The sequence below is a fragment of the Durio zibethinus genome, chromosome 3 (genome assembly GCF_047325235.1).
Source record: "Durio zibethinus cultivar Kanyao isolate XHJ-2024 chromosome 3, ASM4732523v1, whole genome shotgun sequence".
NCBI lineage: Eukaryota > Viridiplantae > Streptophyta > Magnoliopsida > Malvales > Malvaceae > Durio > Durio zibethinus.
The window spans coordinates 3,237,226-3,253,654 of record NC_143164.1 but is presented as its reverse complement, the minus strand read 5'-3'; the positions used below and the strand labels follow the sequence as shown (position 1 = coordinate 3,253,654).

Below are 16,429 nucleotides of genomic sequence, written 5' to 3'. Positions count from 1 at the left end.
GGCGCCGTTTCTTCTTTTCACGTACATATAGCTCTGCAAACTTGCCACCGTTTTTTTTATTATTATTAATTGAATTTAAATTCAATTTTTTTAATTTTAAAAGTAATTTTAATATTACAGTTGATTTCTTATTTTTATTTTATTTAATAAAGTAAAGGTTAATGAATGTTAGATGTAGCAAGTGAGCTACGTTGGGGATTTAAAAAACTTTTGTCCTAACATAAATATATTTAAGATGAATATAAATGTGGGCTGCCAATAATTCCTTTGCTTCCTTGGTTAAGTGTAGGTTGAACATTTAATAAACATGTACACTTTATATTTACTTCTTCTGCTTTTATGTTTTGTTGTGAGAGTTAAAATTAAAACTAATTTAAGATTTAGTCAAATTCATTTATATAATTATTATTAAAAAATGATATTTAATAAATTTTGAATTTAAATTCTAACATCTACTATTTCTTTATCTTTATATTAAGATATTTTTTAAAATTATTATTTATATGCACTAAAACATTTGTTTGTAGTAAATTGGTAATTGGTACATTTGCATTTTTTTTAATTTATTTTTATATCAATAATAATATTCTTTTGGTTGGTTAAAACATTTCTCTATTGAATAATTTTTTTTAATAATCTCAGAATTACACGTGTCAAACATGGAGCCAATCATATATTTGGTTAAAGTATAAGTGGACCCCAAAACACTGTCCTAGTCGTTTGATTTCTTTAAGTTGACCCTTGTGGTTTAAAGCACCAAACCAAATCTTCTCCCTTTGACATTAACATCAACAAAATATGATCTTCAACAATAATTCTGGACCTACCCACTTACTTTAAGCAAGGTAAAGTTTTTCTACATTTGTAAAAGCCAAAGATAAGGCCTACCAAATAAGAGTGTTTGAAGGGAAATTTTTAGCTTTCCTAACCTTATAAAGTGTAATTGGATGGGAACCCTTATTTTTTCTCCAAATCAAATCTTGTAGTGTGGTCCATTGACCAGTGATTTGCAATAAATGGTCACAAACTGCAAAGGTACCGGAAAAAAAGGAAATGGGGGTGCATTGGCAATTGGGGGACCCTGGTTCATGATTTCTCATGCTAAATTATATGCATAGTTAGATCATTATCAAGTTGGACAATGAGCAATTATGTTATTGTGCAACGTAAAATAGAAAGAAGAAAAAAGTAATCATCATTAAAGGATGTACCCATTATTTAATTTATAAAATTCAATAGAATTCTTCATAACTGATCATTTTCCTTCATTTAATACCATTGTTGTGCTGATTCAGCAATTCCATTATTTTTAAAATGCAAACAAATTGAACAAACTTCTAAGAGATCACTTATTTGGGATAATATGAAAATATTGCTAACGTGATTTGTTTGAAAATTATTAAAATTCAAATTCTAACAATTTTAAATAAAAAAATATTTTTGACTTCAAAGCTTATAATTTTTTTATTTCTTTAAAAACAAGTTTTATGCCCTATTTTCTTATGAAAGTGACATACATTCTTTAAAAACTGATAAACTTGGCACAGCTAGTTAGCTTGCTCTATGGCAAGTAAGTGGATATATCTTTAGCCCAACAATATAGCCCAACATTTGACTAATGGATTTAGATTTTAAAGGCCCATGTTATATGTCCTTTCGAGGTAAACCAGTTAGTGTTAGCCTAATATGATTTTGGCAAGTGGGGACCCAGAACTTTCTCATACCACGCCCAAACATCCGGAATGAGAAAGGCCCGAAAGTAGCTAATCCTAATAATCTAAATGATATATTAGTATTCACAAATTATTTGAAATTAACTTGAATAAAATTTAAATTTAATTTAATTATTATCAAGTCAAATTTAAATTCGATTAACTTAATTTATCGATCGAATTGAATTTGAGTATTCTTATATTTGACTCAAATAACTCATGAGCCTAATCGAATTTTTATATTTAATATATTTTTATTATTTGGATTAATAAAATATCTTAAATTTGAGGTCGAGCACAAATAATTAAATTTTATCAAATATAAAAATCAAATTTATTTTTACATGTTAATTAAACATAATCGAATGAGCTTTAATAGTTTGATTTTTATCTCGAATCAAGTTTAAATTAAAAATAAAAATAAAACTCGATTGAATTTAAACCAAAATTCTAACCTTGAATTTAGAATCCAATTTGAACTTAAACTTAATATTATATCAATTCAAAATTGATGGACTTCACCCTAAACTTGCCCCACACAATATTGGTCTATTTCAATAGGGATCTCCGCATGCACATTGCTTTGCTTAAAGGTCGAAAAACATTGCTGCTGGATGGTCTCCAGCGTAATAATCTTTGATTCTCAATAATGTCGGATTTGCACCACTTTAGGCAAAGGTACAGCCAGCTTTGACACATGTCAATAGGCTGCACCTCAGACTTGTGTAAATCTAACGTTGTTGATTGAGAAAGATGTGGAGGGCATGCATCCGTGTTGGTTGCTCAATCATTTTTATGGTGGATTCGGTTTTTAAGGGTTGAGCCAAGTACATTTCATTTCGCACCATGTTGTACTTATGATTGGCACTGCAACTGGATACATATTTTGGGGGGCTTCCAGATAACAAATACTTGTATAGAGACAGATCCTTTTTCAGCTGTTGAGAGTTGAAAATACTATATTCAATTCATTCTCCATTTTAACCCGTTATCATCGTCAGGTATGGGGTTTCTTTCAGAAAACAACCCATAAATTTATACATATATTCCTCTGGGGACCCATCTTTATAGTCCAATAAAAAATTATGAAAAGAGGAGTTCAGGAGTGGGAGAAGACAGGGATTTCAGGTTTGGTACATGATTCTCAATTCCATCAAACACCCATGTGATCTGTGATTATTTTTACCAGAAAAAGATCATGACAAACTTTCCCCGTCTAATTTGGGCTTGTAACATGCTTCAGGCTCTCTCTTGATCGAGGTAATTATAGCTTAACTGTGCCTTATTTCCTTGGAGATGGGACAGTTTAACTCCTACCTTATAATGGCACTCCAAGCATGTGTATCACTGTCTGAATACGAAAGAGACATTAGTTATAAATTCGAATCTTTGTTTAGTTTACTTCTCATTGTCTTATGCTGTTAATGAATCACATAATAATATTTTATAAAAATTAATTTTAAATATATAACTTGAAGCAAATTTTTTGCTTGGGTTTTTTGGGAAGTGCCCAATAATCTTAATTACTTTAAAAATGAAATATTATAATTCTCATGCCCTTAATTAGAGAGAGATAAACTTCCAAAATGTGCTTAATTATAACATTGTTTGCGACGTGTGAACGAGGTTTCAGTTGTAACAGTTTGAAAAAGAGATGTGACAGAAAGAATATTAGAGGAGATGAATTTAAAGATAATGATCGAGGCAGAAAGCATAATTAGTTAAATCTATGCGTATCTTATTGCAATCTTGATCTAATTACGAGCTGAAGAAGGCAGCATGTCCAATCATTTGATATGCAATGATTAAGTTAGATTGTTATGCAAAATTATTAGCACTTTCAAGTAATTTGACCCCTAACCTCCCACTCCACCATAAATTGTCAGTCATATAAACATCATTTTGTTCCCTAATCACGTCAAAGGGTCACTAAATCTATCATTATAATGGAGTATTAGTTGTTAGTTAACTTCCATTACGATCATCACCTTTTATCTTGAAGGAGATTAGAAGAAAGAGACAGTTAGAGCAGGATCCTGGAAATGCTAAGACAGCTAGCAATTTATGTTTTAAAACTCAAACCTTCTTTAAAAATTCAATTTCAGGGTCATGTTATACAAAATGTGGTCAGCTTTGAGAAATATGGTTTTGTACTTTGATAAAAGATGTAAGAAAAAAAAAAGAACTGATCACTTATGCACACACAAGGAGGTCTTATGAAAGCTTGGAAGCATGGTTGTTATGGCCATTGGGCTCCTTGTGCCAGTACGGAATTCTTTGGAATCACCCAAGAAAATAATGGGGTTTGATCGGTTGTTTTTGCCTGGATTGATCAACCCATATTCCTTTGTCATGCAGTATAATCTGTGGCCTTTTGCACCAATGAGGATTGGTTACAGAATTCAAGATTCTCCTCCATTCACCGTCCAAAAATTTCAGTCTGACGAGCTGGAACAAAGGAGAAAAGTCTCTACTTTATTGCGTGTGTTGAATGTTGACATAATAAAGGGCAAAAGTTGGGATTCTTTCGGATTAAAAATTGAATCAAATGATCTTGGTTAAACTGGCAAGACCAGAGAAGAGATGAAGTGGATGTTTCTGCTGTTCTTTTTGGGTTTCACTTTGAACTGTAATGATAGCAGATTGTACGTGCTAGTGCAAGTCCCATCTGTACTGTCTTTTTCTTTCGGTGTCGCACATATTTCGGATGACATTATAGAATAGGTGGTGGTTTACAGGTTGTGCTAATGATATATCACTGCACGTGCGGCTCATTACCCTGTCAATCACTCGAGTGCCAACCCCAAGCACTGATATTCTTATCTTTATTTTCTATATATACTTTAAAACCAAATATAAAACTTGCTTAAAAACTGTGCATTTCACTTGATGCAATATTTCCGTCGAGAAGTGCTGCCGCTTCATCACCATAGAACAAACCATGAAAACTAGCTACTTTGTTTTCATCACAAGAGCTGATAATTTCTTTTAAGTTGCAAGCAATGAGAATTTAATTTGACTTTTGCTTACTTGATTCCATGAATATAATAGTTTCAAGATGATTTCAAATTTGTCATCAGCTTTGGACTATTTTTTTCATATGAATATGTTTTTTTTTTTTTTTTAATTTTTTGAGTTACGATTGAGATTTTAATTTTAATTTTTTTATTTTGAAATTGATTCTAATATCAGCTAACTAATAAGTCGTTGGAGAAAATAGTTTCATTATTTGTAGGATTTTCATCAACTTTTGGCAACCCAAAATAATTTTCATCAATATTACAGAAAATGAATATTAGTGAAAATGACTCTGGGAATGTTTGTGGGTATAAAAAGCTTGGTTTTGTGATAATCTATAGAAAGGTCCACTTCAGGGTGACATACATTAACACACTTTCTTAACTTCGTTAATAACTTAAACATTGTGTTTAGATTAATATAAATTTGACCAAAAGTTTAAAAACTTCACAAGTATATGGAAATTGGTTTTTTTTAACTATGGTATTATGTCATATGGCCACTATCATCTTCCCGGAAAATCAATTTATTGGATTATGTAATATCATATTTTTATGTCCAATGATTTTTTTTTATTCGATATGAGATTAAAATATTTTAGCTATTCTTTGGATCATTTGACATAACATTTTCTTCCATCCAGTTTCATGAGGCAAGGGACACTCTATTTTAAAGTGTTTAGCATGATCAGACTTTATTACCATGTTTTATCTTAGCATCTTATTAAATGATCAAGTTAGTTAGTCACTTTGCCTACTTTCCTTGGGGTATTTGGCGTGAAATAAAATGAGTAAAGGGTTAACTCTGATATAACTTATCACGTAATTTTATCTTTTCTTTATAAAATCGATTTATTTGAATATATGGTGCTAATATTTATATGTCTAGTGATATTCTCTTTTTGATCCGAATGGAGATTGAAGTAGTGTTTGGCTTGACAATCGAACTTAAATAATTGCTATTTAGGGTTTGTTGTTTTGATAGCTATAGTTGTGGCTCAAACATGGACAAAGATATTATTATTTAAGCATGAGTTTTAATTATTGATCAATTTATAATTTCAAAAAATCAATGGCTGTTTAGATGCCAATGAAAAATATTAAATTACTCCATTTTGTTCTTTCTTAAAATTGCTGACTAGTGTAAATTAATTAATTTTATACTAATAAAAAAAATCAGTTTGCAAACAGACTGTTCAGACTCTATTGATTTTATTATAATAAGCTTGTCTTTGTAAACAATTACATTTGGTTCTGACCAACAACGAAATTTCATAGGTGCTTCTTTTAAATAGTTTACCAATTGCTATACCAAACAATGAAGTTCATTAATCTTTCAATGCTTCCAAACTTGGTTCACAGATTCTTTCAGTTCAAATAGATGGTTCGTACGGAATCAATGGGTTGAATTGTTTGCTTCTTTAGCTCCAATTGGATACAGCTATGCATTGTGTTAATCCATATTCCAAACTCTACTTGCTTTTATTTTTATTTAATCCTTTCAGTGATCCGAAATCAATCTGATTAGAGAAAATTAATAGATATTGCAATTGATTTATAGTTAAAGCTACTATAACTATAAAACAAAAAAAAATAATTAATTTATATAATTATTCTCTTAATATTTAATAAATATAAATTTTAAATATTTATATTTATATATATTTTTTAATTTTCAAATTGTGAACTCTTTAAAAAAAAGAAAAAAAAAACAACTCCATCTAAAAAATAGGTGTTTAGGTATATTAGACATTTTGTCATTTGTGTACAACTCCACGTAAGAATTTTGGATTAGTGAAAAAAAATAGTATTAGTACAATCTTAACACACTAAGCCAAAGTTGTGACGTGGAATTGTTCAATGTTCTAACCTAATACAAATTGTCCGAGCGGATTCTGGACTGGAGGTAGTACTGCTAAGACACCCTCACGTTTGCATTATTATTATTATTATTATTATTATTATTATTATTATTATTATTATTATTATTAATTTCTTAATCATCGCTATAATAAAAACAAAGAATCAAAAGAACAGAGACAAAAAAAATTTTTGTTGTTAGAATTTTGACAGAATTGCAGTCTCAACGTGGCAAACTCTCGAGGGAGTTTTGCATACGCCAAAAGTGGCTGAAACATAAAAAATTAAAAGTCCTAATAAAACATTGTAAAGACATTGTCCTAAATTCCCATCCTAGCTAGGATTTAGATCTTAGGATTTGTATATTTATGCTGTGTTTTGTATTTAAATTATATATTAAAATTTGTGTTATTATAAAAATATAAAAAAAATTTATTTTATTAAAATTTTAAATCATATTATCTTTTAATTTTATATTCATATCATGTTCGTATCGTATAATTATATTATATTTTAAAATATTAAATTTATAGTATGGTACTGGTTATAAGTTAGATTAAAACTTTAGTAATTGCTTTCTGGAAACAGCAAAAACTATCGGCCTTAATCCAAACCTTAAACAAAAGTTTAATGGATGAGAGTGGAAGGATGTATAAAGGAGATTCCTCAATCCTAAAACAAAACAGACAACTTAGAAGACAAAGTATTTTCTGTTGTAACTAAAAATGTAAAGAACAGAACAACACACGCATTCATTCCACCTTGAAAAGTTAATTAACTGACTTTCGTGCCTTTGTCTAATACCTTTTCAATCCATTTTCTTTTGTTTGCTCCCCCGAAATCCTCAGTTTGTTCCATCACCCCCAAAGCAAGAATCTTTTCATATATACAACATTACGATTCAACATATTCTACTAAAAAAGAGAAACATATATGTGGTGTTATCTATGCCTATAATAAAGAATATATTATTTTGCCCAATCCTTTTTTTTTTTCATTATTTTCTTAATACTTTCTATACAATGTTTTTGGTTACAAGTTCGAAGACATTTGTAAACAACAAAATAAATTATATGATCCTTAAATCCTAGCAAGTGGGGTTATTCTTAGTCTATGTTTGGATGTAATTACTTCAATGAAGTGCTACTAAGCTTCGATCACCACCAATTGAATCTAAATATCAATTATCATAAAATTCATTTAACATAAATTTTTTAAATTATAATTATAATAATTTTTATTATTGTTTTTAATTTGATTGAAATAAATCTTACTGTCCACCTAAATAGATTCTTAATATGCAATGTATTAAGTTTGGGGGATGCACCCTACCCTCCCATAACATGCACAAGGAGCCATATGGATCCAATAGGCACATCTTGAAGGGGAGCTAAGCTTACATTTTTTTTTTTACTTTTTTTTTTTTTTTGGAATACTGACTTGACAAATCGTTTTATTATATTAGGCAGCAAAATATGAAAATCATTGATCTTTGATAGTCACTTTAAAAAGGCTTTATGTTGATAATTAGAAGAGAAATAGGGTTTGACTGGGTTCAATGAGTGATTAGGAGGGGAGAGGGATATTTTAGCAGTTTGTTTTGGGAAATTAAACAAAGGGAGAGATGAGGAATCCCTGCACATGGGGCATAGTCAGTTGTGGAGAATACAAAATCCTTGCTTCAGGGAAAGCTGGATTTTTTATTCATGTTTTAGGAAGCAACAAGCATCTTCAGTTCACTCAACAACTTGTAGAGACAGAACCCTTTTTCCTACTTTGCATGTGGTGGGGGTTTCTTAGGCTTCATTTTATTTTCCACTTCGTGCGTTAAAGAAAACCCTTTTTATCGCATGCTCTCTCTCCCTCTCTCTGTGGCTGATGCCTGATGTAGGAGAAATTACATGTCGTTTTATCCAAATTAAAGAAAGAACAAATCTTCTTAAACCTTAATTTGTTTTCCTTTTTTTGGGGTTTACATCATATTATGTAATTTGTTTCTAAATTTTGACATAATCATAAAGGTTTATGCAACTTTAATTTCCCGGAAATTATTTGTAGTTTAATTTCTTGTCTTTCTCTTGTAAGCTAACTTGCAAGGAAAGCAAATTTTGGTTATGAGCATTGTTATAGTTGATACTCGATATGCTTAAAGCCCATTTTTTTCTTATGAGTTAAAATTATTACTAGAGTGAAAAAAATTGTAATGAATTTTTGCAAGATTTGCTTTGATTTTAATGGTGAATCAAAATTGCTATAGTTTGTTTTTTTTTTTTTTAAATATTTTGTTATAGTGGTCCATAACATAAAAGACAAATTAAATTAGAATAGATAAACAAGATCATCTTAACCTTTCATGGGTTTTGCAATTCTAATTTTGATAGAATTTCGAAGGTAAACAAACAAGGATTAGCCGGAGAATATCAAAACTAGTCTAGCCACATAAATTCCTTAACAAATTCCAAAACCAGGGAAAGCAAAAGGGTAAACCATATTCAGCATCCATGGCCCCACAACCCCAAAAGTTTTCCACAGTCCTTTATTTTCAATTTGATAGCATCACTAAGTTCAAAATGTTATGACGTTGTTACCAACCCCACCAAAATTATTACCATTGGAATAGTAATCCTTCCATTTTATACTTAATAAATTTCTTATATACTCTTACCTCCGTCCCATATGCCACCATTTTATATTTTTCAACCTCAAAATTAATTTTATTATAAAACTTGAGGATCAGTTTAGTTGTTATACATAATCATTTTTAAAATATAACATTTAATAAGTTTAAGATTTAAATTTTATATATAAATATTTTTAAATCACATTAATTAGAAACTAAAAAAAAAAGTTAAATAATTACTCTTGTTTTGTAATTACTAATTATAATTCTCATACGTACCATTTCTAGTGCTGAAAGTATCAAAAGCAAAAAATTTTCTTTGAAGATTACATGAAATCTTTCTCCTCAAATCAAAATTTGAAAATTTTGGATAAAAGATTTTGATTTGCATCATTAATTTTGTCTTTTCTTGTATTTGCTCCAACCTTATGCTACAAAAATTATTAAATCCATTTAGTATGTCAAAAGACCTTAGTGCCCTTTAATTGCTTTATCAACGGCGGACAGAGCCTTGTAATTATCTTAAACTTTAAGGGAACTTTCCTGAGGAGCCTTTTATAAAATCATCCTCCCTCCCAAACTCTCAATCCCCCTTCTTTCGAAAGGTGGATTTTTTTTAATCGGGAAACTCTCAATTCTCAAAGCAAAGTCCAAACCAAACAAAGACTTAATTTTTCTCTTTGAATTCTTTGTTTTCCGGGAAAATGTCGGCGGGCCTTGGAAAATGCAGCAAAATCCGTCACATTGTGAGGCTTCGGCAGATGCTGCGGCGGTGGAGGAACAAGGCTCTCCTGTCGGCCAGCCGCATCCCATCCGATGTGCCGGCCGGACACGTGGCGGTCTGCGTGGGGACGAGTTGCAAGAGATTCGTGGTGCGAGCGACGTACCTGAACCATCCCCTCTTTAAGAAGCTTCTCATCCAAGCCGAGGAAGAGTACGGCTTCACTAATCAAGGCCCATTGGCAATCCCCTGCGACGAGTCCGTCTTCGAAGAAGTGATTCGGTTTATTTCCCGGTCGGAGTCGGGTCACTCCGGTACGTTCGTGAACATCGAGGACTTTAAAGGGAACTGTAACATGGGAATCAGGGGTAAGCTTGATTTGTGGACCGAATCTCGACCGTTACTTCATGGCTTCACTGAGAAAACGGTCTGGTAACTAAAGAAACAGTGGAAAGAAAAAGGATAGACTTTGATTCTTACCCGGGGTTTTTGACTCAGTTCCGAGTTTGCTCGAGTGAACAATTAATTAGACGCTCGAAAACAGTGAGTTGGCCGAGTGGAGGAAGAGGTGGTTGCTAATTCTTTGGTTTTTACTTACCATAATATCAAGGTAAGTTGGTGGGGTTTTTTTTTCTTTTCCTCTTTCAAAAAATGGTCTGTAATTGGTTAAAATTGGGGTGTAAAATAAGCTCCGGAGAATTCATGGAGATGGCAGAAAAGGTGGTGAGTTACCCGCCGAGTCGTCCCGGGTTCGAATCTGAATGGAGTCAATAAAAGGTCGAGACTTTGAGACAGTTAAATTCACGAAGAAGAAGAACAAAAGAAAAAGAGAAAAAAAAAATGAAGTGATTGTTATATAAAAATCACTGCCGTAAATTCTGTGATTTATTGGCTAATGAAGGAAAAATTGTAGAGATATAATAGTTCCATTATTGGAGCTTTCACTTGTTTGTTGTTTTTGAAATTTGTAAATTTTAATAATTGAGTAGAGAATTACATTTCATAGTGTAGTGTTTCTTTCGATCATGGTGGGCGTTGCGGGAGTTATAATGGCACCAACCCACGTGAAAGAAAGTGTCCCTCCCCATGATTCCCCATTGCCTATGTTTCACCTGCTTGGATCAACTCTTACGTCTTTTCAAGGGAAAATGTAAACATTTGACATTGTAAATCAAAATAAACAATTTTCCAACTACAATTAAAAAGTTATATTTTAAGTCATAGATATTTTAATATCAAACCAGCAGTATTGTCGAGCAGTATTTGACAATCTAGTTCATTTTAAAAAAATTTTTAAGCCAGTAAGTTTGATTAATATTCTTGTAGGTTCATAATTCTGTTGGTAGCTAGCCAACAGCTTCAAAGTTTACTGATCAGCCAATAATGGCCAAGCCAATGATGGATGGACCTTTGACTTGATTATTTGCTCTAAACCACAAACTCCAATTGTCCTTTCCCTTCTTGCCTCCTCTCCCAAGTAAAAGCCACACATGAACCAGGGATAAAGAAATGACTTGTGTCAGCTATGGCTGACCCCTACCACATTGTCAGCCATACATTTACTCAAAATCCTCCCTAAAACCAATAAAAGAAACCCCAGTTGTTGCGGTGGTTGGCACTTTGCAGAATTTTGCCTGTGAGGGACCGTCCAGAGATGCCCTAGAGGTGAGCACCTTTGCTTAAAATCTTGCTTAATATCGACCCACGGTGTAAAAAAAAAAGACGATCTTTGTTGAAAATGACAAGCTTAGTACTTGTAAAGTTATTCTAAAACACAAAAACATGTGAAGATTTTGACTTTGTGCTGCAAAAGCTGCAAGAAGATGGTGGAAGTCCTAATCATGTTGCTTCTCAAGGACCCTAAAATTAAAAGAGGGTGGTTGGAAGGAATCGTATAGGAATAGGAATAAAAGGAATTGTAGAACGACCAGACTCCGTAGTGGAGCATTATCACTTCCTTGAGGATAGTATATTCAATGGAATGAGTTAATATCCAAAGATGGTGTCTTTTCACAATGGAATCAGTGTCAGGCTTCTCTAATCTTTCCTTTTTTTATTAATTTCAATTCATAGAAATTCAATTGTTCAAAGTTGGTCGGTAATTGTGATGGGGTTTTGATTTGAGTAATGGTTGTTATAGTGCTGCTTCTGGTATGCCTGACTCTGGCCTATCCATTTGACTAGACTGCAAGAAAGCCCAATATCTTTTCAGATTTCAATCAATTGTCAACAGTAAAAACAAATAAAATCTTAGCCTACTTTGTATCTAGGCCCAAAAGATGTCTATGGCATAACAGAGTCGGCAGACTCATGGACTAGGCTGCCTACGGACTAGACATTTTTTATGGCTTTGCCTGAACCAATTTGGAAAAGAATGTTGCTACTTTGGGTTTAACTCGATTGCAAGGAGAAGAGGAATATACAAATCTTGAATCTGATATTTCAGCTTAGTCAGCTCATCCATTGCAGCCAAGGACCTAAGAAAATTATTGGAAAGCTGGTAAACCTAATAATATCAGAAACCCGAGAAAGTGGGTAGTTTGTACTGATCAAGTGAGAGAAATTCAAAGGGGAAGCGTGTGAATGATGAGCCAACCAAAATTAACATGCATCTAAAAGTGTCTAAAGAATCCCAGAGTCTGGCATTTGGTTGACAAAACCCACTAACTTATATAACCTCCACATACAAAACAACAAACGAACTGGTTACAGTGATGAGGGCATGCCCCTTCAAGACATTGTAAACGGGACAAGCTTGGATTCTTGGAAATGTTAGACGGTAAGAGTGGACCACTTTTTGTTCCATGGATCCATTCATTAATAGTCATGCTCCTTTTTATCTTCTACATTTTCTTCGTCCTTTATTTTTTTGTTGGTTTTGTTGATATACTAGCTAGTTTACCTCATTCTCATGGTAGATAATGTGACATTTGCAGGGTAGCTGATGGCAAAAGCATTACAATTCATCGGTTATGGATAAGAAATCGTTTCATTTTTTTTTCATTGATAAAGAGTGAAGTACTCTACCAATCCAAGGCCAAATTCCAAGTGAAAAGGATCCCAAAGCAGGTGATGGCAAAAGCATGACCTTTCCATATGGAGAGCTAAAATGGTTTAGTGTCAAAGCAACACTCCAGCACGGTCATAATCACTTTAATCAAGTAGAAAATGGGATTGAAGACTTCTGATCTGCAGATATCTATTGCTAGTTTGCTAGATTGGTGGTTTGGGCCACTTAAGAAGACTATTGGCCCAAAGACGATCTTAAAGTTCTTGTTTTGAGTCTAATTTGGTTCTCATACAAGAATTTTTTATAGAACTAATATTAATACGAGTGAAACAAAGTTTAAGGATCTGTAGAAGTGCCCAATGGGTGATGCAGTAGCTGTCTGTTACATTACCCAGAAGAAGAATAATGTTTTCAATCTCATATTCAGTCCCCCAACAACCAAATCGCCAAAGTATGGAAATATTTAATAATGTATGTACTTTTTCATCAACATTTGCTAGCTTGATTGTATTCCTTTCTTTCAATCCTTGATTTGTCCTTTCTTTTGGCATGTTTGGAATATAAAGACCAAGGATAATTAGTTTCATTAACCATTAAAAAACTATTGGTACTAGTTTTTGTTTGTTTTAATGATGATTTCTCATTATGATTATGATCTTTCAATGTGAACATCAAATATCAATGTTTCACTTTATCACTTTTGCACCTAAAGTAAAGAGCGGTGTTAAAATCATAATTATGATGTTAATATTATCAATAGGCAGTTCAATTATTGTAGTCAATATCAGATTCATTCAAATCAAATTAAGAAATTTTGAGTAAAAAAAAAAAAAACTTAAAAAAGAATAATTAGGAAAGATAGATGGGAAAAACAAGAGATATAATTGGCTTTGATTAACAATAATGATATGGGTGAGACCCCACCTATATAATTTGCATTGATGTGCCATTTTTAGTCCAAAATGGAAATGACCTGGATCCATGGCTCTATTTCATTGCCACAGGGAAAGCTATGTCTTCTCACAATTACATTGGGAAGGGATTGTGTGTGGCAGGTTTGTTTTCAAAAACTCACAAAAAACCTTTTTGTCTGTGTTGCTTACAAAAAGCTTTGAAATCCAATTCAATACCGTAGACTGTGTTCATTGACTTTTTTTTATTGAACTCAAACATGCACCAAATTGGCAATTTCCTCTGGAAAAAAAAAGGCAAAAGAAACTGAAATTATAAAGAGCAAAAAAAAGGGTCACGAAATTCAGAATTGAAATTTTGCCTAATAAGTTTTAAAAGGCAACACTTGTGACAGAACCCTTCTTAGTTCTTAGCTCTTATTCAGCCCCAGAAACACCAGCCACTGGCTGCAGCAGAAGATGAAGCTAATAATATGAAATTATTGGCCTAAGAATTAGATATAGATCATTGATCAATTCGAAAAAATAAGATACTAAATCAGCTTCATAATTGTTAATTCTGATCAATCTACATTCTTTGAATTCATGTTTTTGAGTAATTAAAGTTATTAAAATTTGAATTATAATCACTGAAATTTAAAATTCAATATTCTATCAATAAATTATAAATTTATTCGTCTTGCAAATAAAATCTTATTGTTTCAAGCTTGCATTCTTGATATCCTTTTTCCTGTAAATAGCAACCAAGGTTAAAGACGAATTTAATAACAGTTAGCAGGAAGCAAGATGATGATGATAATGATCACCACAAATAGCTAAGGGAGGATCAAAAGAGAGAAATACCAAAGGGAAAACCTTTTACTTTGGGGCAGGCACCAGGAAACGCTATGGGGGACGAGGTGGGCTAAAGCTGTCATCTATATATGTTCGTAGACGTGGGTCCCCAAATCTTTGGTCCTGTTTCTCATCTTTTTCCATCCCTAAAATTCTTTCGTACCCACAAAGCAAAGGGTTGAAAATTCCCACCAAGATAAAGAAATAGAAGTAGTAGCTTATTATATATAGCATAGGAATTTTAAACTAAGGCTCCATCTTTGGCAGCCATTCCCATCCTTTGGGACAATAATATCATACATAATCCATCTTATCTCCCACTATATTAAGTTAAGCATTGCAAGAGCTTTCTCATTATTGTTAAATGCTTTCTCTTTTCTGCCTTCCAAATTTGTGGTTTCTGGTGAAGTTAATCACTGTGACAATTATCCCAATTTCAATATTCTTTTGTGCAATTGCATGTAAAATATATATAATAGTGGAGCAAATTTTTATATTTTTGCATTTAGAATGTTCTCAATTTTACGTTAGATTGTGATAAAAGAAATTGTCATCTTAATTATAAGATGAATATCCAACTTATAATAAATTGATAATTGGTAAATTCTTATTATATTTGTATTAAGATTATAAGAATCATTATAGATACTGAGTATAATTCGCTTCGTCTTTATATCCGATTACAGATCGATATCTTTTTTAAATATTATCTTAATAATATCATCAGACATTGATTAACATTTTTCTTCTTAAAATCATTATTTATATGATTTGATTATAAGAATAACAATATCTTTTTGTTTGTATTTAATGTTAGAAATTGATACAACTAATTAGGTTGACAATTTGACTGCAAAAAAACTGTTGCAAGCCTTTTCATATGACATATTGCATGTGCAATGCAAATTAAAAAAAGATATGCAAATTATCATTAATTGATATTCTAAATTCGGATTACAATGTTGGGTTTCAGTCTTCTTACATTGTTAATATTAAAATTTCCATTTCCCTATTACTTATAAGGTTTTGTCAACTGATGATTTTGTTGTGCCTGAAGCAATAGACAACAATCAATAATTAAATACGTAAGAAAAATAAAGCACACCAAGATTTACATGAAAAACCTTCCAGTGTAAAGAAAAAAAATTACGGGCCACCAAAAAAATCATCACTATCAAATAATAGTTATACAAAGTTTTTCTCTGGTTAAAACTAGAACTAATTAACAACTAGAGAAACAATTAAAGAAATCACACCAAATAAGTGACTCAATAAATACACCCTGGATTTATTCTTAGAGAGCTTCAAACCCGATCTTTACCGTTCAGAATGTAAAACTCTGAATCATAAACCTCCTGACAAGGTTCTAACTCAATCGAACCACGAATTGACTTTCGTTTAATCAACTCTCCCTTCTCATTTTTCTCTTTCTGCTTTTCTTGACTTTTCTTTTTTTTCTGTTTGATTTTTGACACACACCTAAAATAACCCCACCTCTTTTTTATTAAGTAGCTAGGGTTTTGTGTAAAATAAAAAATCAAGGCCCATGACTTTTACTTGGTCCAAAATCACTTACATTGGACTGAACTCCATTTTCCTAACAGCCTTAAGGTCATTTTTTAAAATTATCATATTACCTAGGTAAATTATAATTTTTAATACATTAATTAAATTTTGTTAAATTAATTATTAATTATTATTAATATAAAATATTATTATAAATAATAAACTTAACTAACTTCAA

General features: G+C 31.8%; 1 protein-coding gene across 1 annotated transcript; it reads left to right on the top strand.

Moving 5' to 3' along the window:
- The first annotated feature begins 9,806 nt into the window (after positions 1–9,806).
- On the top strand, positions 9,807–10,874 carry LOC111300679 (auxin-induced protein 6B-like). The gene has a single exon (XM_022896303.2). The coding sequence runs from the start codon at positions 9,914–9,916 to the stop codon at positions 10,364–10,366; it is 453 nt and encodes a 150-aa protein (XP_022752038.1). The 5' UTR covers positions 9,807–9,913; the 3' UTR covers positions 10,367–10,874.
- The last annotated feature ends 5,555 nt before the right edge of the window (positions 10,875–16,429 follow it).

Coding starts and splice junctions, on each gene's coding strand:
- LOC111300679 (XM_022896303.2), top strand. CDS start 9,914: ATGTCGGCGGGCCTTGGAAAATGCAGCAAAATCCGTCACATTGTGAGG.